General features: G+C 25.2%; 5 protein-coding genes across 8 annotated transcripts; 2 read left to right on the top strand and 3 right to left on the bottom strand.

The window, feature by feature from the left end:
* Positions 1-288: 288 nt before the first annotated feature.
* Positions 289-2,857, bottom strand: LOC100742788 (regulator of microtubule dynamics protein 1). 2 transcript variants are annotated; one of them, XM_003490286.4, is made up of 6 exons: positions 2,450-2,857; positions 2,184-2,363; positions 1,888-2,070; positions 1,422-1,636; positions 1,120-1,358; positions 289-1,007 (listed from the first exon to the last, which is right to left on the bottom strand). In XM_003490286.4, exons 2-6 carry the CDS (start codon positions 2,357-2,359, stop codon positions 750-752), a joined length of 1,071 nt encoding a protein of 356 aa, XP_003490334.1. In that variant the 5' UTR covers positions 2,360-2,363; positions 2,450-2,857; the 3' UTR covers positions 289-749. The 2 variants fall into 2 exon arrangements, with proteins under 2 accessions (XP_003490334.1, XP_012242321.1); XM_012386898.3 differs by having other exon boundaries at positions 1,120-1,286.
* Positions 2,858-5,814: 2,957 nt separating this feature from the next.
* Positions 5,815-10,223, bottom strand: LOC100742668 (phospholipase DDHD1). Of its 2 annotated transcripts, none has more exons than XM_012386894.3 (10): positions 9,584-10,223; positions 8,567-8,881; positions 7,856-8,023; positions 7,637-7,765; positions 7,429-7,570; positions 7,222-7,328; positions 6,819-7,132; positions 6,414-6,699; positions 6,209-6,346; positions 5,815-6,112 (listed from the first exon to the last, which is right to left on the bottom strand). In XM_012386894.3, the coding sequence occupies exons 1-10, from the start codon at positions 9,645-9,647 to the stop codon at positions 5,967-5,969; spliced, it is 1,809 nt and encodes a 602-aa protein (XP_012242317.1). In that variant the 5' UTR covers positions 9,648-10,223; the 3' UTR covers positions 5,815-5,966. The 2 variants fall into 2 exon arrangements, with proteins under 2 accessions (XP_012242317.1, XP_012242318.1); XM_012386895.3 differs by having other exon boundaries at positions 6,209-6,343; positions 9,584-10,222.
* An 879-nt stretch (positions 10,224-11,102) lies between these two features.
* Positions 11,103-12,338, bottom strand: LOC100742552 (enhancer of rudimentary homolog). Of its 2 annotated transcripts, none has more exons than XM_003490284.4 (3): positions 12,102-12,338; positions 11,677-11,764; positions 11,103-11,547 (listed from the first exon to the last, which is right to left on the bottom strand). In XM_003490284.4, exons 1-3 carry the CDS (start codon positions 12,102-12,104, stop codon positions 11,327-11,329), a joined length of 312 nt encoding a protein of 103 aa, XP_003490332.1. In that variant the 5' UTR covers positions 12,105-12,338; the 3' UTR covers positions 11,103-11,326. The 2 variants fall into 2 exon arrangements, with proteins under 2 accessions (XP_003490332.1, XP_024224075.1); XM_024368307.2 differs by lacking the exon at positions 12,102-12,338 and adding an exon at positions 11,883-11,994.
* A 599-nt stretch (positions 12,339-12,937) lies between these two features.
* LOC100742305 (glucose-6-phosphate isomerase) lies at positions 12,938-16,241 on the top strand. Its single transcript, XM_003490282.4, has 11 exons — positions 12,938-13,179; positions 13,475-13,568; positions 13,737-13,928; positions 14,044-14,124; positions 14,205-14,420; positions 14,483-14,722; positions 14,838-15,018; positions 15,134-15,252; positions 15,338-15,566; positions 15,638-15,704; positions 15,778-16,241. The coding sequence occupies exons 1-11, from the start codon at positions 13,049-13,051 to the stop codon at positions 15,899-15,901; spliced, it is 1,674 nt and encodes a 557-aa protein (XP_003490330.1). The 5' UTR covers positions 12,938-13,048; the 3' UTR covers positions 15,902-16,241.
* Positions 16,242-16,501: 260 nt separating this feature from the next.
* LOC100742063 (dolichol kinase) lies at positions 16,502-19,822 on the top strand. The gene is made up of 7 exons (XM_012386792.3): positions 16,502-16,808; positions 17,159-17,412; positions 17,620-17,840; positions 17,910-18,098; positions 18,173-18,382; positions 18,471-18,798; positions 19,010-19,822. Exons 1-7 carry the CDS (start codon positions 16,729-16,731, stop codon positions 19,141-19,143), a joined length of 1,416 nt encoding a protein of 471 aa, XP_012242215.1. The 5' UTR covers positions 16,502-16,728; the 3' UTR covers positions 19,144-19,822.
* Positions 19,823-23,053: the final 3,231 nt, after the last annotated feature.

Raw genomic sequence — 23,053 nt, 5'->3', positions numbered from 1 at the left:
CTTTCTATTTAAGTTTGTTTTATTAATACAAAAATATATAATTACATAAATTAAAATGAACAAAAAAAATATAACTAAGCTAGTATAATATATTTTTACTAAGGTGGAAAAGTTATCAATTATTAATATAAAAATTGTTGCAAATTATACAAATAAAATATTATAGATAATAATGAAAGTTTATTTTAATTGTAATGCCAAAAGTAACTGGATTTATAAATATTTAGGGGACAAATCACTTGAAATTTACACTTTTTATAAGGTTTATAAAATTTAATTATACAAAAATGTTTGTATGACTTTTTATATTATAAATTTTACTTAGAAGATGTATACAGTGAATATCACTAATAATAAATTCTATAAATTCTTTTAAGAAAATAACTAAATCCAGGCGCTTCAATGTATATACCGTTTTCTATATATATAAAATATTATTTGCTAAATTGTACAACTAAAGTACATATTTCTAATTTACAAAACCTTGCACTAGTGATGTACATTTTTTATGCAGATCTTTACAAATTGCATTCTTTCATAAAATTTAAATTAACAGATTTACAATACATACTGCAATAGATAAAATATTTTGAAAATTGTTTAGTACCTATGTTTCATGTAATAATTGATTATAAATTGTTTGATGTTAACGTTTAGATTAAACTGTAATATAGTTGTTTTTATCTATATATGTATACGGAAATAGTAGAACTATTGATAGGTGTGATGTACAAATACATTATTTTTCACTATGAACTATATCCTGAGTACTTGTCGAGAAGTTTACTCGCTTCTGTATGTACTTTTTCATCATCAGCTGATACAATTGGTTTTCCTAAAATTTCTTTTAACGAATCAATTGCAAATGTATACTTCTTTAAAGCAATATAACATTTACTAATGTATAACTGAGTGTATGGATTTGTACTTCCAAGCCTTGCTGCAGTTTCAAAACAAATGAGTGTTTCTTCAATAGAAACATTTGGAATTTCAAATAATGTTGCTACCTGTAAAGAGTACAAGAAAATTTAAGCTTTTTAGTATTAAATTGTAATATTATATAAAAATAATATTTTGTATATATTAAAATTTTTTAGTAAATTAAATTAGAAGTTAAACCTTTTTCTCGATCCAACTTAAATTAGCAATTTCATATTTAAATCTTCCTAGAAGATAATGTAATTCAAAGTCATCTGGTTGCATTTCTAAAGCCAGTTCTACATATTTCTTAAAAACAATGCCATTCTTTATTTTGTCTGGCACTGATAAATAGTCTCCATGTAGTCCTATAAGGATAGCATACCACTTATACAGATCTGCTTTTCGATTTTCAATAATTCTCTCACACTGTTGAATACCTATTAAAAATATTATTTGTTTTCATTACATTATGCAAAAATAAACAAATATATTGTACTTACCTTCAAGAATGATTAACTTTCTAATATTCTTATCAATTTGTGCTTCTGCATAATGGTAGCTAGCTCTTGTGAATCTCCATACTACTTCTACATTGTCTGGGTGGGATCTCACTAATGTTTGCAATATATAGTAAGTCTTGACATCAAATTGATCATTTAGTTGTTCATCAATCTCCTTAAGTATTATATCCAGCTGGTTCAGTTCGTCTGAGATCCTATATTACTGAACATATAATCTCTTCCTTTTACACTTTTAAAATAACTTTACTCGTCAAAATGATCAAATTCTAATTTTCCAAATTAGTACAAGTAATCACATGCTTAAATCACGAATTAAATAGTATAATTTCAATATTCTTAAGATGTTTCTTCAGGAAGTGGATTCACATTTTTACTAGAATAAATTATAAATCCTCGTACGTGTTATTTATATAAGTTTAACATATATTTATATTACTTTACCAACCTTAAGTCACTATCGCTAACAATACTTTCACCATCGGAACAATCATAGAACTCATCATCTCCAATATCAGTTGTTGTTGAAAAAACATCAATATCTGTGTCATTATCTAAAGTATAGGTACTATCGTTAGAATTAAATTTTCGTGAAATTTTTCTTTTCTTTTTCTGTTGTTTCAGTTGTAACCTTAAATGAAACAAAATAATAATATATGCCAAAATAGTTATAAATTTTATAGGATAATACATAAATTTAAGAAATATTTATGTAAATATTTCATATCAAAATAATATTATTACCTTAACGCTTCTAATTCTGTTTGTAATTCATCAATTCTTTTATTGGCTGCATCTAAGTCAGAAATTGTTGTGCTATATTGTTGATTTGCCAAAATTTTACGGTAAATAAAAATACTAGCTGCACTTATAACACCAACGGTTACACCGATGGCAGCAGCAATTAAATTATTATGCATTATGCTGTAAATATAGTATATATTAATATGTTAAAAAATCTAATTCTATATTACTATTTTTTAGTAAGTAGCATAAACATAGCAAAATACCGTTATTTCTCTGGGTTTCTTACTATAAATTATACTCAAAATTATGTAAATTATCCACGACTATCATTCATTAATACACAATAACCATGTCCATAAAACAAACATTTTATTATCTCAATAAAAGAGAAACATATGTTCTTTCAAGTTACGCATATAAAATGTTTTTTCCTTTTTTCTATAAAATGTTGATCACGCATCACAGAAACCACCTTGTATGCCGGCAATTAAGAGTTTCTTCGGCAAACGAATACTTAATTCAATTTCCATTAAAAATCCGACTTTATTACTCAACCGTTTGTTAACGATATATAATGTTCTTTTTAAGTTCAAAGTACAAAATGATTTAAAACTCAAATTATAGAGTATGAACAACTACAATACGATTTGCTATACACGCATGCATGTATATACATGTATATACATACAATGCTTCTGCTATTTACATACATTCACGTGATTCTAAATCAATTCATCATATTTCACGAACATAAATTTCATGAAACATAACTATAACTTCAACTTTTTAATCGAGTAATTTTAAAATTAAGAGGAAAGAAAGAAATTCCATTATATCGTAAATTACAATATTTACATAATATGTATCCGTACATGCAGTAGACACTTCCTTTTTATTATTAAATACATGTTCCTCCTTATATAATAAATAGATATATGTATTTCAATAAATTTAATATAAATAGATAATATTGTATATACAGATAATATTATTCAACCAAACAGTATAGTAATTACTATATTGCAAATATTTATGCATTTATGGAAAAATAAAATGTATAAAAGTATACAAAACGCGGAATTGTAAATGTCCATAATTTAATAGCTATACATACATATGTATATTTATACGTACGTACATATTTGAATATTTAATATAAAGTAATTTTGTATTCCATAAAAGAAATGTAATTTAATAACGATTACAAATTATAATCATTACATTATCATATTAAAAGGCAAACATACTTTTAATACTAATTTGCATGTTTTTTATATATTTATAGTTAGGATATGAAATTACAGAAAAAAGATAAGGAATAACTATAATTATGTATGTAATTTGAATTTATTTAAATAAATGACGTCAAAACTTTCATATTATTCCTCCTAATATTTTTTCAACATTATTTCATAAAAATATAGGGCTTTTTTTACAATAAGATAACAATAAGTAATGAAATAATTAAATGTAATTTTGCAACATTAATGAGATATTTTGTTATCTATGTTTCACCAAATTATTAATTTTTTTATCATTTAAAATGTAAACTGAATAAACTTAAGAAAAATCGTACAAAAGTAATTGTAAAATTGTAATATATTGTATCAGTTATGTATTATAATATCCACATTGATAATACAAAAATTGATATAGAACAAGGGAATCATATATACTCTTATTTTTATAACATAACTATACCATATATTTAGATATGTAGGAATAAATGAAATCCTCTTCTTCATTCTAAGAAAAAATATGTTTATTAACATATAAATGTATTTATATATTTATATATATTTTTAATGGATAAATATTTAAAATTAAATAAAATTTAATTATACCTAGCAACTTTGGCATCGCATATATATGTATATATATATCGTATATACACATGTACATATGTATGTGTCGGTGTGTGTATGTATCGTACTATTAAATATTTTATTAAAATGTTAAATTTTAAATTTTTCCAATAAAAGACTGTATATGTTTTATTACTGATATTATAATTTTAATTTATTTATTTCATTTAACATTTGCACTATGATTTGGAGGCTTTTTCCTACATGCCTATTATGTACTCTAATTTTTAAAATTTGATATGATATTTATCTTTGGAATAGTTAATATTATTGTCATGCTACCAAATTGTGTATTATAGACAAAGCTCCTTAAAAATTTATTGTTACATAATAGTCATTAAAAAGTGCACCATTATTAAATTTTCTAAAAACTGATAAGTATATAATATTACAATATGAACACATTTACATAATACGTAAATATTACTTATGATTACAATAATATTATATGATTATAATATCAGAAAAATATGTCAACAAAATTTAAATACATTGATAAAATAAATTTTGTTCTTTGTTCACATATGGTTTAAATTTTTAATATATGATAAAAGAAATATATATATCAACACCTGTCACTAATGTTTCATATTTCAAATATATGTAATTTTTTACATAAAGAATTTGTAATAAAGATATTTTTCCACTTATAGCATAAATGATATAATATAAATAGAATTAATATTTAATATCAAATTATCTATAAAATTTTGATAAATGAATCTAATACATGTAATGAAATAGAAAAAAGACTATACAATGGAAATAGCATTAACAAAGTATAATCTTTCTAACGTATAACGAAAAATTTTGTTATTTTAACGGGAAATTCGATCATCTAATAAGTATTGAAAGATAATAATAAATTATTATCCTTTTTTATTCCAAGCAACGAAGATAACATATTGATATCATTTATTTGTTTTATGGATCGACCTTGGTTAATACAATTAATCAAATATTTTTTGTCTTATTTTAAGTAAACTTTCAGTACATAGGACGAGTTTCATTTTTTATAGCAAAATAAAAGATTACTATAACAAAGAAATAAAATATTTAACGCATATTGGTCTCAATCAATAATTTTAAATAAGTCAAAATAACTAATTAAAATTTGATTAAATACATTTCTGTCTTTCTTTACCTAACATGTAAATAATATATAATACGTAACATATTAATAAACAATATAAAATATGCAAAACTATGTACACATGTAACAGAAAGTAGAATTACAATTTCGTATTGATATTAGTTTGTGAAGATATATAAAAAAAATGTTATATTATTGAATGCAAAAGGATTCTTCAGACTCTTATAATATAGATTTATGATCTTAGATTATTATGATAGTTAATTATGACGTTTTAGCGTTGCTTAAAATACAATTTTAATGCTATTTTAAGATCTAAAATATAACTTCTCTACCTAAAAAATAAATATAACTAATAATTTTTCAGTTAACCTGTATAATACAAATTTTTGAAAGATATACTATTCAATAATATGTTATAGTAATTTAAATAAATATTTTACATAAACTATATTTGCATATTCAACATAGATTATAAAATATATCTTTTTAATGATGAAGAATTTACTAATTAGATGAAATTATTTAAACAATCGTTCAATTAACTACGTTAATATACTGCATGTAAATGAGGTACCTTATAGAATACGTAAAATCTCGTTTCAATTTTTTAATTGTGAAACTCGACCATATTAACCTTAAATTATGCGAACGATATAAAACGATTACATAGAATCTATAATATTATTGTATCGTTTTTTTCATTATCACAGATTGTTTTGGTGGTAGGCCTACTCCCAATCTTAAGTTTTAAAGGCCTACAATGGACTAGTAAATTTTAACAGAATCTGACTGATTTCATTCTACACATACAAACCAACATCATGTTTCTAATGTTGGAAAAAGTCTTGTTAGCACAAAATAAGCTACATCGTAGTTACTCCAATATGTTGTATGTGCTGCTAATGTGTAAAAATAATTCCTCCCTAAACTTGCTCGAAGTACATAATCCAATCGTTCTGTTAATTCTAACAAAAAGAGTAAAAAGATATTGAATTATATACCTTTTATTGAATAACTTTTATCATTATTAGATTAATTAAAAATTAATGTAATATTTTTACCTTGACCTGGTTGGATAGGTGCAGAAACATCTTTTTTAACATTCCAACCAGCACGGACTAAGCCCCAAAGACTCCAACCTTTGTCTGGTGCACGATTAGACATATCTACTGAATTTTCTTCTTTTTCATCATTATCTGCTATTAAATATTTTAAATTGAAAATAAATAGAATAATTTGAAAATAAATAGAAACTATCTGATATACCTATAAGAGAACAATTTTGGTCAGCATTACTCATTGTTGGTGGTGACTGCTCTGTTTGTTGACCATCAACTCCTCCATATGGCGGAATTAGAACAGGTTCAATTTTGCTATATCCCCTTTCTAAAAGTGGCTCCATTCTATAAGCTACAGGATCAGACCAGTGAAATATATTATAAAATCTTTTGCATAAACCTTGAGGCATCACATCTGTTTTGTTGGATGGAGAGGGTGTACGTAATACAAGAAATACTGATAATGGGGAACCCAAACAAAATAAATTTTCAATCTGGAATTATGAAAATATTTAAATTAAAATTATTTAATATTATACTATATTGAATTATTCTTACTGTATATAAATATCTTATATTGTATAAATAATATACAATTAGTAATAACACCTACGGGGAATTGTAATCGTTGTTTTAAAACTTCTTGCGTTTCTGGAGATGGAGGTCTTGTATCTGGAGCCATCCAGCCTGTGACAATGTCATAAACAATTACACATCCTAAAGAATGTGCTAAAATTGAAACTTTCCCTTTCCAACCAGGATGACGACTAGTGAACATAAAGTATAATCTATTTAATTCTTTTTGTAATCCAGCTCTTACTTCCCCTCCATAAAGAGGACTTGTGTAGTAGAGAATATCCATTGCTGATGTATTTAATAAGTGCCGTATGCTTACCACACTAAAGGGGGTGATAGCCTCTACTATACCTAAAATAATTTTCATTAAATACAAGATGCTATTAAAAAAATGTAAAAATCTAAATATTAATTAGAGAAATTGTACATCAGTTTTTTACCTCCATCAAGCTTTAACGATGAACGCCATTCCACAGGGAAAAATTCTATTCTATAGTTAGAGTTAGGAAAATATTTTTGTTTCAACCAATCTACACAGTCTCTAAACCTAGTTAAATATTAAATACAATAGATTAATTTCTTAAAACTTTTATATGATATCAATTGCATATAGTATATTATAATCATTAATTATATTTTCTACATACAATGTTGTATTACGTATAATTTTTCCAGTATCTCCTTTTTGACCAATTCCATGAACTACAAAAATTATATGATCAATATCATGAGGTTTATCTTCCTTTACAGCTGCGATTTTATATCCTCTTCTTAGTTGATAACCTGTTGCTATAAAAACCATTATAAGTAATGCATAAATTTTTAATAATAATTATATATTTTTAAAATACTTACTTTTTGCAAAACCTAATTTTGATGTAACACTACGCATTAATTTTTTATGCCTATATTCGCTATATAATACTACATCATTTATACTATGCCAGTCAACATGAAATTCAGAAAAATGTTCCGTGTGTAATACTAGAAATACAAAAATTTAATTCCTTATTATATTACATTGTATATATACTATTACAGAAAGTAATATATAATTAAAAGCAAAATTCATACCTTCATAAGAGTGAGAAGGTGTATCATATGTTGAAGTGGATTGACCAGAATTTTGCTTTTGAAAAAGATTAAGATGAACTTCTTCTATAATTTTAGCTTGTTCTGCCTCTAAAGGTAACCAACTACCATCATAATACCAAGTCCCTCTCATAATTTCCCATTCTTCACCTTCAAATAAAATTAAAACTGATGATTACACTTATTTAAACAAAACCATATACATACAATATATGTGTAGCTATTTAATTAATTAAAAATTTAATGAATTATCTTTTTAATTATTTAATGAAATATTTTTAATTTAAAAGTGAAAAAATCATAAAAATATTTTTGTGCATAAAACTTTCTCTATCTGAAATATACATAGAAATTGAAAAAAAATTACAATACAATATACATATAACACTCACCCTATACTCTGATTACATTAATCATGGTTAAATGAAACTAATTATAATAGATTTAAGATAACAAATTGTTTGATTTTTATGGTAGACATAATAATTAGTACTTATAAAAAAAAATGAACGTTATTACTCAAATTAAATTAAAATATTATATACAATGAAGAAATTTGTATTTTATTTAGAATGTGAAATGTAATATGAAATAATTAAATATAAGCTTGAATTATTTTAGTTACTTTATATTTTGTTAAATTATATTAAAAAAATAATGATATATGAGATTGAAGCTAAATAAAATATATACCTGTACAATATATTGAAACACATTTCATTTTATCTAGTTCCACATCGTACATTCCTCCTCTAACTACAATTTTTTCAACAGCAGGTGGATTGTTGGTTATATTATTACTTTTACTAAGGAAATTTTGATAATTTTGCCAAGCATATTCAATTCTTAAGCTATCATATCCACAGAATTCTACCCATCTTTTATCTACACCATCTCTATAAAACCATCGTATTTGTTCTGCAGTTAAAGGTTCTGCATATGTTAATTCATTTATTATATTTTGTGAGTTATCCTTTGAATTTAATTCTCTGGTAGTTTCTGGAATTTCTTTAAACATTAATATTTGGAATTAGAATAAAATAAATTTAACACGGTACATATAATTTTTGTTATTTAATAAAATATAAAACTTACTAAAAACTTTGGTTAAAAAGATATAATGTTATAGTTTTTAATCTTTCAGTTTATTATTTACAAACAATATCAAATTATATAACATGCAATAACAAAAAATATAAAATAAGAGATTCACACACAGTCATTATTAGTATATTTTGATTTAATAAGTTGTAATACATGAGAAGTATATATGTTTAAATTATATGTATTACAAAGATATAAATTGAACACCATCGAGTAAGATTTCAAATATATATATATTTCATTAATTGTTTATAAAATTGATAAATTATTGTTAAATTTCTATAGGTTTCATTAAAGTATATTAAAGTGAGTTTCAGGTTTATTAGATATGATAAACATATAGAAAGTTTTTTTTTATCAGATATTATAGATATTACAATTTGCAGTAACTTTGCATAATTTTCAAATTCTTCTTTATATCGACTGCGCGTATCGAGTACATATGTAGATACTTATACGTATTATAGATATTCTGAGCATACGAATTGCTCCTTATTGACGACAGATGCACTAAATAATAGATTCTTTTAATAGTTCGCCAAATTTGTATAATGAATAACGCTTAAGTTATTTGCAAAGACAATCTTAAATAATTGATAACTTTACCTTCGCAATTTTGAGATTCCAGAGGTGTTTCACTAAAAGGATCAATTTCAATCTTGTCAGACATCCTGTCACTTATGTAATAATCACAGGATATTTTCTAAATCATCTGATTAAAAAGTTTTGCAATATTTTATGTCATATCAATTTTTTTGAAACATTTGACACGTACAAAGAGCAACAATCTTTATCAAAATTAACGTTAGACACTACTGAACACTTGTCATTGATAAAAATTTAATTATAACACAAAATCCACAGTCTGTCAGTAGAAAATATTATAAATTGTTTTATTAGTATTTATAAAGGATAATTCCTATGACGGTATCGCTGATTAAAATATAAAGGTGTTTCGTTCACGAGCAAATGCAACGTTGAGAGCTGATTGACGAACTGGCAATCGTTCTCTACAGTAGTTGGACGTTATCTCAAAACTGATTTTTAGGAATTGGGTCTCAACAAACAAACTTATTCACGTTTTGTTATCTTATATAACTCCAATTCCGTATTTTGTCAAAACCACTGCATTTAATGGTAGACAGCTGATGTATAAACGCAATGCGTAAAACAGTATGCGATATGTACAATTCATACGTACTTTTATATTACTATGTACCAGTCTATATGTATATAGAGATATATAGTTATATATATATATATAGATGTATGCATAAGCGCATATATTTACGAGTGATTGGATACAATGTGCTTATTGGTAATGCATATGAATCATGTAAAAAATAAAAAATAAACTGAAACGTATTACTGTATACGTACAACTTGTTTGTAAAATTTACATTTATATATAAGTCTAATATTTATTAAATACAATATAATATATCTTGTAAAAATTGCATATTTTTCATTTTTGGTATTTAATTATTACATTTAATGTAATGTTATATTGAACTTAATTCGAATACGCACTTTGCCTTAATTTTTATAACAGAATGATAATTTCATCTTGTACAAACCAGATTCTTTTACAGATTTATTCATGCGCAAATTGCAAACGTACATAATAAAAAATATGCATATAAAATGTTAGTTTTTCCAATTGTCTCTTATGTATTATGCAAAAGAATTATTGGTTATTTTATATACAATGTGTTATCTCATCATTCACTCTCATTGGTATCAGGTAAATAACTATTGATTTTTTAGATAAATTTTTAAATAGAATTAGATAATATTAAATACATCTTTTGTGTAACATACATATAAATATAATTTTTAAAAAATTTGATTTATTCTATTAATGATACTTTCACATTACCTACATACATATATTCTATTATTCTATTTTGTAAAAGTTAAATGAATAATAAATGTTGAATATTTATAATTTCATGTATTTATGTAAGAATTAATAAACATTTTTTCGAACGATTTATTACTATTTAAAAAATAATATAAATTCATTTTATAAATAAAATAATAGAATTTCTTTAATATTAAGAGAAATATATATTTCATTGAACTAATACATATATTCACATTCATTTAAAAATAATACAAGTTTAAAAAACCACATAACTATTTTATTATAAACACATATATATGTGAAATAAGAAATCATATTATCCCTAAAAATAATATTAAGGAGATTATTCTATAGTATATGAATATACAATAGTACAGTTTTTCTGTACGTTATATATTTATTATTACAAACTTTAATATAGATCTTTACCTAAACGTCATTTTTATTATACACAAAATTATAGATGTACATTTATTTATTAATTATTTCCCATGTCCTGCAGCTCGACGTAGTAAAACATATATCTTTTCTTTAATCCAATCCTTATTGTATGGGGCGTATGTGTTTGTGGATTTTTGATAAACAAGACATGATAAATCTGTAAGTTGATCAACAAAATCAAATAATTGACTGATATCGTATGTTATTGTTGGCGTATTTGGATTTCGCCTTTTTAAATGTTCTTCATAAATCTTGCATACACCTGTATTAAAAAATCAAGCTTATTTTCCTATATTTATATCATATATATATATATTTGATATATGATTAAATATTCTGTGATTCAATTAAAAAATTACTAAGTTCCAACCACAATATAGAATATCCTTACCTTCCATACATTCATTAACACTTTCGTAATCAGAGTATGTTCTTGTTTCAGGTCTATTACCTGGTTGTACAAGCAATATTGTGTGAGACTATAACAGACAAAAAAAAATATTGCAATTTAGTTACTTTAATGTATACACTGTACTAAATAATTTTTCATTTTTATATACTTATTGGTTATAATATTTCAAAAGAGTAAATATTTACATTCTTCATGTCCCAGTGTAAAAAGACATAGATACACATATGTATTTTAAAATAAAGATATTATGATATCTAAAATTGGCTATAAACTGTGTAATAATTTTAACTTGGTTAAAACATATGTATATTTATAACTATGACGTGAAAAGAAATTTAAGTTTCAAATAAACAAATATCAAAAGTTTGACATAACTTAAAATAGTCAAAACAAAAGTCGATTACCATTTTTGATCTTGAATTAAGAACAACTCAGTTATATGATTTTAACGGCGTTTAACTTTTCCCCAATTTTTATCACTTTTGCCACAATAATTCCACGCAATAAAAAAAATAAAACGTCGAAATCCCTTCAGAAAGCAACCTCAAAATTTCGACTCTAGAGTTTTCGATGATAACACTTGATTCACTTGGAACTTGGAATTTGGAACATACATCAGTTCAATGGGAACATATCGTATTGTTCCTTCGTTTCTTGTATATCTCGTGGTTCAATTTACGTTCCACATGTTTAACATTCATGTTATGTTTAAATATAAATTTTGAAATTAACGTCGAGTTTTTAAAGAAATGTGAAATTCCTAAAAACGAATGAAAAATTATGACTATATGATTAAACATAATGATTTAGTAGTTAAATATATTAAATATATTTGATTACGATAAATAAATTATGTTAGGAGTATTGAATGCAAAACTACCTGTTATATTAAGGAAATGTATATTATTCAATTTATTCAGCAAAGTTTTATTGTTCCTTATTCCATTTTTATATATATTATTAATTAAAAATATTAAGAAAATTTTATCAAAATCTATTCTATAAAAATCCTTTATTTCTTTAACATTATCAAACTCATTTTAAATCATATTAAATTTATTGTATATTAAATGGTATTTAATGAATATTTGTTGAAAATTTGCGTGTATTTGTAAAATTAAAATATTAAGATTTATATTTATATATAATGCAATTATAGTATGATAGTTTTTTGAAAGATATTCTTCAAACACCGTTTTTATGAGAGATTACGTTGAGAAGCAGCTTGAACATACAAGAAATGTGGCACGTCTTGAATTAACTTTATACGTGAGTAGTCGACGTCGACATAGAGCCACAGAGCACGAGTTTGGATTTCACACTGTCAGCGCGGTTTTCTTAAATTAAAAAAATGAAACCGAAACCAGAATTGACTACCGAAGCGGCATGGACTAAGTTGCAACAGTATTTTGATATTAATGGTTCAAAAATTAAAATATATGATCTTTTTCAACAAAATCCTAAACGCTTCGAAAACTTTAGGTGAGTTTTATCAATCCTTGACATATGACCTTGAGATGACCCGAAGGTTGTTTGCTCTAATAAAATGAGATTATTGTAAAAATCTTCGTCTGAATTGTTTATAAGATTAAAATGAAAAAAAGCATTTCTATTTTACGTATTATTTTATATAGTTATGATTTTTTTCTTGAAATATTTCTTTCGCTCAATTTTATATACAATAACGGAATACCTTTCACATTAAAATATTATGGAAAATAATTGTAATATGATTTTATATAAAGATCATTTTAACGATATTTAATTTATTAATTAGTCTAGAAATTCCTACTCCTGAAGATGGGCCAATTTTACTTGATTATTCTAAGAATCGGCTTACTGAAGAAGCATTGCAACTTTTATTGGAATTAGTATGTATTGTAATATTGTACAAGTATTAAACTTATATTGCATTAATTATAATAAGGAGAAATTTATATTTAAATATATTTAATATTTATATTTATATTCAAATATATTTAAATGCTATGTAATAATTTATTACATTCGCAATTATAATATATTTTGTAAATTTTAAGGCACGAACACGTGAAATAGAAGCCGCAAGAGATGCCATGTTTAATGGAAAGAAAATTAATTTCACAGAGAATAGAGCAGTTTTACATATTGCTTTGCGCAATAGACTTAACAAACCAATATTAGTTGATAATAAAGATGTAATGCCAGAAGTGAATGCTGTATTAAATCACATGAAACAATTTACTAATGAGGTAAAATTTATTTATATATATATATATATATATGTATAAGACAGTTTTATATTTTATTTTTAACTTTCGGAAGTAATAACTTTGTATATAATATTTATATTTTTATATTATATAGATTCTTTCAAAACAATGGAAAGGTTTTACTGGTAAACCAATTGAAGATGTTGTTAATATTGGAATTGGTGGTTCAGATTTGGTATGTTATATAAATTGTGATCATAAGATATATAAATTGATTCCTCTTTTATTCATGTAGCTATATATTTATATATATAGGGTCCTTTAATGGTAACTGAAGCATTAAAGGCATTTCATGTTGGACCACGAGTTCATTTTGTTAGTAACATAGATGGAACCCATATTGCTGAAACTTTGAAAAAGTTGAATCCAGAAACAACTCTTTTTATAATAGCATCGAAAACATTTACTACTCAAGAGACAATTACAAATGCCACTTCTGCTAAAATATGGCTTCTGGATGCTTTAAAAGATGTGAGTAATGAAATAATGATCTTAAATTTAGTGGTATATAAAATATACTTATTTTTATATAGCCTGCAGCAGTTGCACGTCATTTTGTTGCATTGTCTACTAATAATCAAAAAGTGAAAGAATTTGGTATTGATGAAAAAAATATGTTTGGATTTTGGGACTGGGTTGGAGGACGTTATTCATTATGGTCAGCTATTGGTTTATCAATTTGTTTGTCTATTGGATTTGAAAATTTTGAAAAATTATTGAGCGGTGCATACTTTATGGATCAACATTTCTGTAGTGCTCCATTGGAGAAAAATGCAAGTATATTCTTAATCTTTGTTTGTAATATTATAATTATATCTTTTTAATATTTTGAGAAAAATATTGAATCATCGAATTTTGTTGTGTATTTAATAAAACATTACTTTATAGGCACCAGTTATATTAGCTCTTCTTGGAGTATGGTACCATAATTTTTACAAAGCTGAAACACATGCATTATTACCATATGATCAGTACTTACATAGGTTTGCTGCTTATTTTCAACAAGGAGATATGGAAAGTAATGGAAAATATGTTACTCGTGCAGGGAAAATTGTAAATTACAGTACTGGTAAATATTTTATATATTTTATATGTCTAGAAAAAAATACAATTTTTTAATTTTTCTATTTAAGTATTATAAGTGTTTTATTCAGTTAATGTGAGAAAAAAATTAAATATTTAAGGACCAATTGTATGGGGAGAACCAGGTACTAATGGACAACATGCATTTTACCAGTTACTACATCAGGGTACTAGACTTGTCCCCGCTGATTTTTTAATTCCAATACAGTCACATAATAAGGTACTATTATAATTAATAGTTGGAAACTGTCATTTGAAAAGAAAGTTTTAATATAATAGCAGGTAATAAGGCATTCTTATTTTAGGTTCAAGGAAATCTCCATCATAAAATATTGCTTGCAAATTGTTTTGCACAAACTGAAGCTTTGATGAAAGGAAAAAATGAGAATGAAGCACGAACTGAATTGCAAAAAGCAGGAATGAATCCTGAGCAAATAAATCTATTATTACCACATAAGATGTTTGAGGGAAATAGACCAACCAATACTATTCTTCTTAAGAAAATAACGCCTTTTATTCTTGGAGCTTTGATTGGTAAATTTAATGCATATATTAATATATCATTTAAATGTATCATTCAGTTTAATCGTAATTTATGTTTAAAGCAATGTACGAGCATAAAATCTTCGTGCAAGGGATTATTTGGGATATCAATTCCTTTGATCAATGGGGGTACGTAATAACTTCATCGTTGAATACTTGAAAACTTCGAAATATGTAAAAATATATAATTTTATTTTAATAGTGTTGAATTAGGGAAGCAGTTGGCAAAGGTAATTGAACCTGAATTAGAAAGTACTCAAGCAGTTACAAATCATGATTCATCAACAAACGGATTGATCGCATTTGCTAAAAATCATAGCTCGTAAAAAGTTCCTCAAATGATATAAAATAAATAATTGAGGTACGATAAAGTAGTAATTGTCAATTGTTACAATCAAACTCTTGTTAAAGTATATACAAGTTGTTATAGAAATATAATTTTTTAATGTTCTTTTACTGTTTCTTATCACAAATTGTAGTATCAAGAAATTTTTAATCATATCAATACACTTATTAAATCACTGTAAGTGAAAGATATAAGATGACATTGCTAATGACAATTGTTAAATGATGAAAAAATTATTTATCGAAATAATCTGTTGTTTTATTTTTGTGACATTATTCTATAATTTTTATAAATATGTATTTAATAAATAATACAATCATATTTTTCTGTTTCTTTTTTTATTATTACCTTGGTTTCTATGTTATTAACAAATATGTTGATATTAAATTCAATATCCAATATTAAATATCTAATTATAACTTTGTTTTAAACGTATATTATATGTCGTTCTAATAACAATATGTGAGAAAAAATTTAATACAAAAATATTACAAATAAAGGCAAAAAATATAAAAAATTATAAAATAAAGCTTTAAAATTTATAACAAAGCGAATCTATATTTTAAGATATTTCGTCATTTGCTTATTACTATATTTTATTATGTACATATGTATATATGTTGTACTGCGTATTTTACTACACATACATACAATACGCAATATACGGCGGAAAAAGTGTTTCATCTTTCCAAACGATATCACACCATTTACCCATTCACACTTCATACTCACGTTTTCCGTGTTAGAAGATCGGGGGTGTGGTTATTGATGGTGTAGAACGCGTTTTTTTTAAGTACCTTATTAATAATGGAATTTCTTTTAAACAAATACAGACACTTAGAAGAAAGGATATTGCAAAGTTTGAAAGATAATGGCATAAAACATCGGTATGTTTATTATTCAGTGTATAAATGTAAAGATCAACGTGACTTAACCTAGAAATCTGTTTAAGAATATTAACTATTTAATATGTTTAAATTTTGTATTTACATCATTAAAAATTATGTAATGTTAAATTTTATTCAATATATTGTAATATTTTGTATGTATAAATAATGTATATATAAATATTTTAAAATATTCAATTATGTATTATAAATTATTAATATGTTTGATCTATTTTGTGCTACTTATTTATAACTATAATGATACCATTATTATAATAAAAGTGTTTTTATAATGATTTATCTTCAGCTAAGTCCCATATAAAAATATTAACATTAAGAAATATTTTTAGTATAAAAGCTGACAGTGGACTATGGCTTGGAACATTAGTAGGTTTAAGTGCAGTTTTAACTCTATTAAAGGAAGGTGCTAGTTACTCTGAAATCTGCCTCATTGTGGGTCTCACAGGAATTGGTCTTGTTATTAGTTCCATATGTTTATATTTGAAATTGTCAACTGAGAAAGTGACAGTTAAAGATTTTCAAGCTATATATTTTTTACCAGCTATAATAACATCCTTATTATACCTCCTTGTAGTAAATAAAGGTATATCAATTTATAAATATAGTTTTATATTGTTAATAATATCCTTCAATATTTTATGAATTAATTAAAGTTAAATTATATTAAGTTTTATCTTATAATATGATTTGTTTAAATCAACCTTTTTATGTAAATATTAATTATCTATTTTATAAAATCATATTATTTTAGTTAAAGCAAATTATTTTATTTCTTGATAAATAAGAACAGGATTACTGGTGAGTGTCACATGGGGCTTAAGTATCGGAAGTTTAGGAACATGGGGTATTCTTCAATTGATGTCTACATTTCCTTGTTGTTTCACAATTGGAGAAGCAACAGCAGTTATGCATGGATGTATTTTGTTTCTAATGTCTGTAGTAACAAACTTGCCACTAAGATATCATTTACCACCAATCCATGATGACGATATTGCAACAGTTATTTTACAGGTATTCTAAAGGAAATCTTCTACAAATAATAAATTTGATGTGATCAATAATTGAAAATTATAATTTCAGGTTGCAATGTTATATGTGATATCAGTGTGTTTAATATCTAGTTATTTTCCAATGTTTCGCTTAGCCAGAAATTTTTATTTAATGACAATCACACTTTTATTGATTGTAGTCTTACCATTAATGTATATTTTATTGGATCAAAATCCTGTAATCTGGACGTTTTACTTTGTTTGCAATAAAACAAATAAGGTGCGCATAACAATAATTTTGCAGTATTTCTTATATAAGTATCAAATTATTTTTAACAGTTACAAATATTACAGATCATGTTAATTGGATACTGGGCTTTATGTTTAGTACTAGGTGTAATAGTTGTCACCTACCAGGTATTATTAAATCTCCAAGCAACATCTTCAACTCGAAAAATGTTTCACTTATTGGCTGTACTTGTGTATATACCTGGTTTAATATATGAACGCATATTGTTGTATCTAGCTAGTGGTGTAATAATGGGACTGTTTGTATTTCTTGAGGTATATCAAGTTTAAGAAATTAAGTTTTCTTGAATTTTATATTTACGATATTTTTAAGTTTTCTATTGATAATTTCTTACTTTTTTAGTTGATGAGGTACTTACAAATATCGCCTCTTGGAGAATTATTACAGCAGGGATTTTCTGTGTTTGCTGATGAGAAAGATAATTTGATTTCTTTAACACCTCTCTATTTGTTCTGTGGTTTGTCTTTCCCACTTTGGATGCCTACCAACAATCTTTCATTATTAGCTTTGCTTAGTGGTATCTTAACAGTTGGTGTGGGTGATACTGCTGCTAGTTTTGTTGGTAGTAGATGGGGTTTTCATAAATGGACCAATTCAGATAAGTCTGTTGAGGGAACTATTGCTTGTATTTTTAGCCAAATCGGATTAATATGTCTTTTAGCATTTATGGGTATGTATTATTTAAAGTTTTTCCCTTAAATTTTTATGAATTAAATTTATGTATATTGTAAATATATATAAATTTAAATATATTTAATATATTTAATAATATTCTTGTGGAAATCTGATAAAATACTGATTAAAATAACTAATTATTAAAATTGTTATTTTTAAAAAATATATACTGGTACACTACAAAATTAATGTATGTTTTTTAATAGGCTACGTAGATAATGGTTGGTTATTTTTACAAAGCTTATTATCGAGTATCGTGTTGTCATTTATTGAAGCACAAACAAATCAAGTTGACAATCTGGCATTACCATTGTTCATGTACATGTGTCTAATGGTCTAAGCAAACAATAGGTAACAGTAACTGTTTTAAAACAAATTTGAACATATTTGATTGTTCAATGTAGTGTGGACCAAAGGTGTAGTGTTTCCTTAATTCATTTTTTTCTTTGTGTCGTTATATTTGAAGATACGTATATATTTCCTTGTATATAACATCCTTTTTCACACTAACCTGTTTTGTTACGAGTAATACTTAAAATTAGTTACTATTAAAAATTTTTTTTTTGCACTATATGCTGTTTCTTTATTATATAGCTCTATAGTTTTATATCATTTAAAAATGTATGCATTATTGGAAATATTTATTTTGTAATTTATATTTCAAGTGAATAACGGAAAAATCTTACTCATGTATATTACTGTTGAAAGTTATGTTAAATAATATTTATATAAAATTGTTCATATTTGTATATAAATATTATATTAAATGTGTATATGAATTTGTTTGAAAAACAAAATAGCACATGAAACATTAGCTACTTTATCCTTGATATTGCATTTAATCATCTGATTTGTTTAAAAAAGATGAATGGAATGCCTGTACTGTTACGACGACTCACATAATTTGGTATTCCGTAACGCATAATTTATTCATTCCTACCGATGCATTTTTGTATTTCACTCGAAAGAGTTTGTAAACAAAATCTAATAATAAAATATTTTTATAGTTGTATATATGTGTATTATTGATATTTTATTGTTTAGTAATTGCAGGAAAGAATAAACAAAAAAAGAAAAAATGTTTATTGTAAGGTGGAATAACTTTTTTTGCGTTAATCTTGCAGTAATCTGAAAGTGTAATTAATTCGTATTATATTAGTATATCGTATTCTTTCTTAATGTCAAATTTTCCTGGTATATATAGCTAATAATATAGCTACCATAAAAAAGGTCTGAAAAAGATCATTAAAATTATCTCGTTTCATTATTTTATTGACCACACAGCCTTAAAATCTGACCGTACACATGTCATCATACGCCATGTCTATACGCGTACATGATATGCGGAATGTTCGAAAAGCACCGATTTCTTGTCAAGGCTTATCATTAATTGCGAACTCTGTATTAAATATAACTCTATTATACCGCAGGTTTTATTCGTGAAGAAAAGTATTAATAACATTATATATTAAAAGTGTCTAGATTTCTTTCTTATTTTTTTTTCTAAATCGTTTGACGTGTCTTGTCACGTTATCGCATATTAATTTCTGTGTAGAAATCGTTTGTTTACAAGACGAGTCGAATAATAAACTAAAATTATAAATACATCTAAATTAATATTTGATTAAAAATATTGATATAGTAAAAATACATGTATGCGAAAATATTACAATCGTATAAATTGTAGATCTATAATTTTAAGTTTATGTAAACTGATATGTGCAGTGGTATAGTTTCTCTGTTAACATTTTTCTTCACGAATTATTTTTTATACCATCTTTTTAAACAACTTTTTTTAAATATTAGTGGTTATGTCGTATTAATTTATTAAAGTTTATTGGTATTTATATGTGTGTATATTTATGAATGGTTTATAAGTGCCATTAGTTTTTGTAAATATTAAATGTGCGGTTAGATATTTTTATTTCAAGAAGTACAGTTTATCTATAACTGCCGATTGATTGCATTATTTAAAACACAACATTAAAATGATCAGAAGAGAAAGATGAAAACAAAAACGAAAGAGGATGACATAGAAACAAAGTAGAAAATTTATATTATCTTTTCCAGTATAAAAATTATCACAAAAATAAAATACTTCTTATCGTGGTTATTCGTATTGTTAAAGAGTTTATACATAAAAGTAGCTTATTACATAACTTATGAGTTATGTGTAGTTTGTTTAATCTGGCGTTGCAATATGAAACATGATATGGAAGTTATGAATTATTTCAAATTATTTTTGCGAAATAGCATTGCGAAATAGTATTGAAAACTTATTTTGCAAAAGATTCTTATTAATTTATTAAGTTGAAAATATACGATATTTAAGGTATAACATAGAATTAATCCATAAATAAATATATTAATTATAAATAAATTAATCTAGGAATAAATAAAATGTCTAAATTATTTACGCATCTTTTACTGCATTTCCAACTTAAACGATGTTAATTATCGTCGCACCGCATGTAGATATTTGCTTTTGTAAAAAATGTCAGGCTGTTTTAATGTCAAATGAAACGTTTTTCAATATATTAATACAGTCAATTATTTTTAGTATATAATCTTTTTTTACTTATGTATACACCTCAAATTTAAATTGTACGTTGGGAAGTGTAATTATTATATTGTAAAGTTTTATTGAACAATAAAAAGTTTATCGTTGTCAAAATTATTATATCGACAGTTATGTCTCGGAAAAATTATGGACCAAGCGACAAATACGTTCTGAAACATACATATAAAACAGAAAATATTGAAAAATAATAAATTATATCGATATATGATGAATTAGAAAATAATTTTTAAGCGACTCATTGCATTTAAATATGTATGATAAATTCACGTATTATATTTTATTGGAAAACAGGGAAGGGTTGGATTCTAAACAATTGAAGTGAATCTCTTTTCTATATTCCATAAACGAGTATCAACTACATCGTAAATCTCAATACAAAAAATCGTTGTTGTAAAGTCCCTAACCGCGAAATTATCGACAAATGAAAGAATAAAAACGATGAAAGGAACTGTGACAAGAACGGTGATTTTCCAGCATTCCATACCGACGTTCATTATGTTACATCGCATCTGTCGATCTCACGAAGCTGGGTTTTCGCATTGGTAAATCGCTGTCTTATTCGAAAATCGTCGAACGATTAATAGCAAGCTCAAGGAGAACGACAGATGATATTTATGAGATGTTTTACTACGTGCTACTTATTATAGTCGTTTCTTATATAGTTGTATCTGTAATTGTATAGCAATTAAATAAATATCCTGAAACTCTCGATCGTGTAATTCCGTTTTATTTTTATCTTTCGTTCCATCATGGTGCGCAATAGTACCGATCTTCTGGTTTCTCTCTTTTCTTTCTACTATATTTAATTACGAAAATTTATGTATTCGGTGTATTTTTTGAATTTCTTTTGTGATATATTACGATGTACCTGTTGTTACTTTCGTTTTTTTTTTGGTGCTGATCTATGCCCACATTTTGTCGTTGCATCTTCCTCTTTTGCAAAGAATTCGTTTCTCCCTTTGTTTTAGCAGCTCTCTTTCTGGTCTTGCCATTGCATCTTTCGCAAAGGAAGGACGATGGAGCGAAAAGTTACGATAAAAAAATAAGCAATCGCTTTATATCTTACCAGTTACCGACTGACACGCATATGTATTTAAACGTTTTACACGTCAGGCGCTTTCCTTTTACGGACAGGAAATACAGATTATATTTTTGCTTGGTTTAATACGACCCTCTGTGGCGGTGCTTTTTATTCCGTTCTGGTATATCACGTCTTTAACCAATTCAAACTTTCATAAAAGCCAATAAATTTCATTCGTGCTTTGCTTGATTCGATCTACGTGTTTTAAATTCCCTTTTTCGGTTAAATAATTATGTGACTTATTTTCGCTTTCACTTATACTTCGTATTTAAGGTATAATGCACATGATGCATGTTATTTAACACTTTCATTGATATTTATAACCTTACGAATGCATCTGTATTACAATTTCATTACTTCGACATTCATCATGAAATGCAACATTACGTGGTTGGTAGTCTTGCTTTTACATAAACAAGAAATATATCAACGTCGATTTACTTGGAACTGGAACTTTCTAAACTTTGGATCTGAATTAAATCGAGGTGAAGGAATAAGTAAACGAGATTTATTGAATGAAATTGCAATCTAGGTCGGACTTACTGTAAGTTTGTCAATAATCTACAAATTATATTTTGAAATGTATAA

The sequence above is a fragment of the Bombus impatiens genome, unplaced genomic scaffold (genome assembly GCF_000188095.3).
Source record: "Bombus impatiens unplaced genomic scaffold, BIMP_2.2 scf_0418, whole genome shotgun sequence".
Classification (NCBI taxonomy): domain Eukaryota; kingdom Metazoa; phylum Arthropoda; class Insecta; order Hymenoptera; family Apidae; genus Bombus; species Bombus impatiens.
The sequence above is the reverse complement of the archived record's forward strand: the minus strand, read 5'-3'. Positions and strand labels throughout refer to the sequence as shown.

Excerpts from the sequence above, each read along its gene's own strand:
- LOC100742788 (XM_003490286.4), bottom strand. The coding sequence starts at position 2,359 with ATGCATAATAATTTAATTGCTGCTGCCATCGGTGTAACCGTTGGTGTT. Across the intron at positions 2,071-2,183 it reads ACAGAATTAGAAGCGTTAAG|GTTACAACTGAAACAACAGA; the intron begins GTAATAATATTA and ends GTTTCATTTAAG. Across the intron at positions 1,637-1,887 it reads GTTAGCGATAGTGACTTAAG|GATCTCAGACGAACTGAACC; the intron begins GTTGGTAAAGTA and ends TCAGTAATATAG.
- LOC100742668 (XM_012386894.3), bottom strand. The coding sequence starts at position 9,647 with ATGTCTGACAAGATTGAAATTGATCCTTTTAGTGAAACACCTCTGGAA. Across the intron at positions 7,571-7,636 it reads AAAATTAGGTTTTGCAAAAA|CAACAGGTTATCAACTAAGA; the intron begins GTAAGTATTTTA and ends TGGTTTTTATAG. Across the intron at positions 6,347-6,413 it reads CCAAAATTGTTCTCTTATAG|CAGATAATGATGAAAAAGAA; the intron begins GTATATCAGATA and ends AATATTTAATAG.
- LOC100742552 (XM_024368307.2), bottom strand. The coding sequence starts at position 11,921 with ATGTGTATCTATGTCTTTTTACACTGGGACATGAAGAAT. Across the intron at positions 11,765-11,882 it reads TACACTGGGACATGAAGAAT|TCTCACACAATATTGCTTGT; the intron begins GTAAATATTTAC and ends TGTCTGTTATAG. Across the intron at positions 11,548-11,676 it reads TGTTAATGAATGTATGGAAG|GTGTATGCAAGATTTATGAA; the intron begins GTAAGGATATTC and ends TTTTTAATACAG.
- LOC100742305 (XM_003490282.4), top strand. The coding sequence starts at position 13,049 with ATGAAACCGAAACCAGAATTGACTACCGAAGCGGCATGGACTAAGTTG. Across the intron at positions 13,569-13,736 it reads TGCAACTTTTATTGGAATTA|GCACGAACACGTGAAATAGA; the intron begins GTATGTATTGTA and ends GTAAATTTTAAG. Across the intron at positions 15,705-15,777 it reads AATTCCTTTGATCAATGGGG|TGTTGAATTAGGGAAGCAGT; the intron begins GTACGTAATAAC and ends TTATTTTAATAG.
- LOC100742063 (XM_012386792.3), top strand. The coding sequence starts at position 16,729 with ATGGAATTTCTTTTAAACAAATACAGACACTTAGAAGAAAGGATATTG. Across the intron at positions 18,099-18,172 it reads TTTGCAATAAAACAAATAAG|ATCATGTTAATTGGATACTG; the intron begins GTGCGCATAACA and ends CAAATATTACAG. Across the intron at positions 18,799-19,009 it reads ATGTCTTTTAGCATTTATGG|GCTACGTAGATAATGGTTGG; the intron begins GTATGTATTATT and ends GTTTTTTAATAG.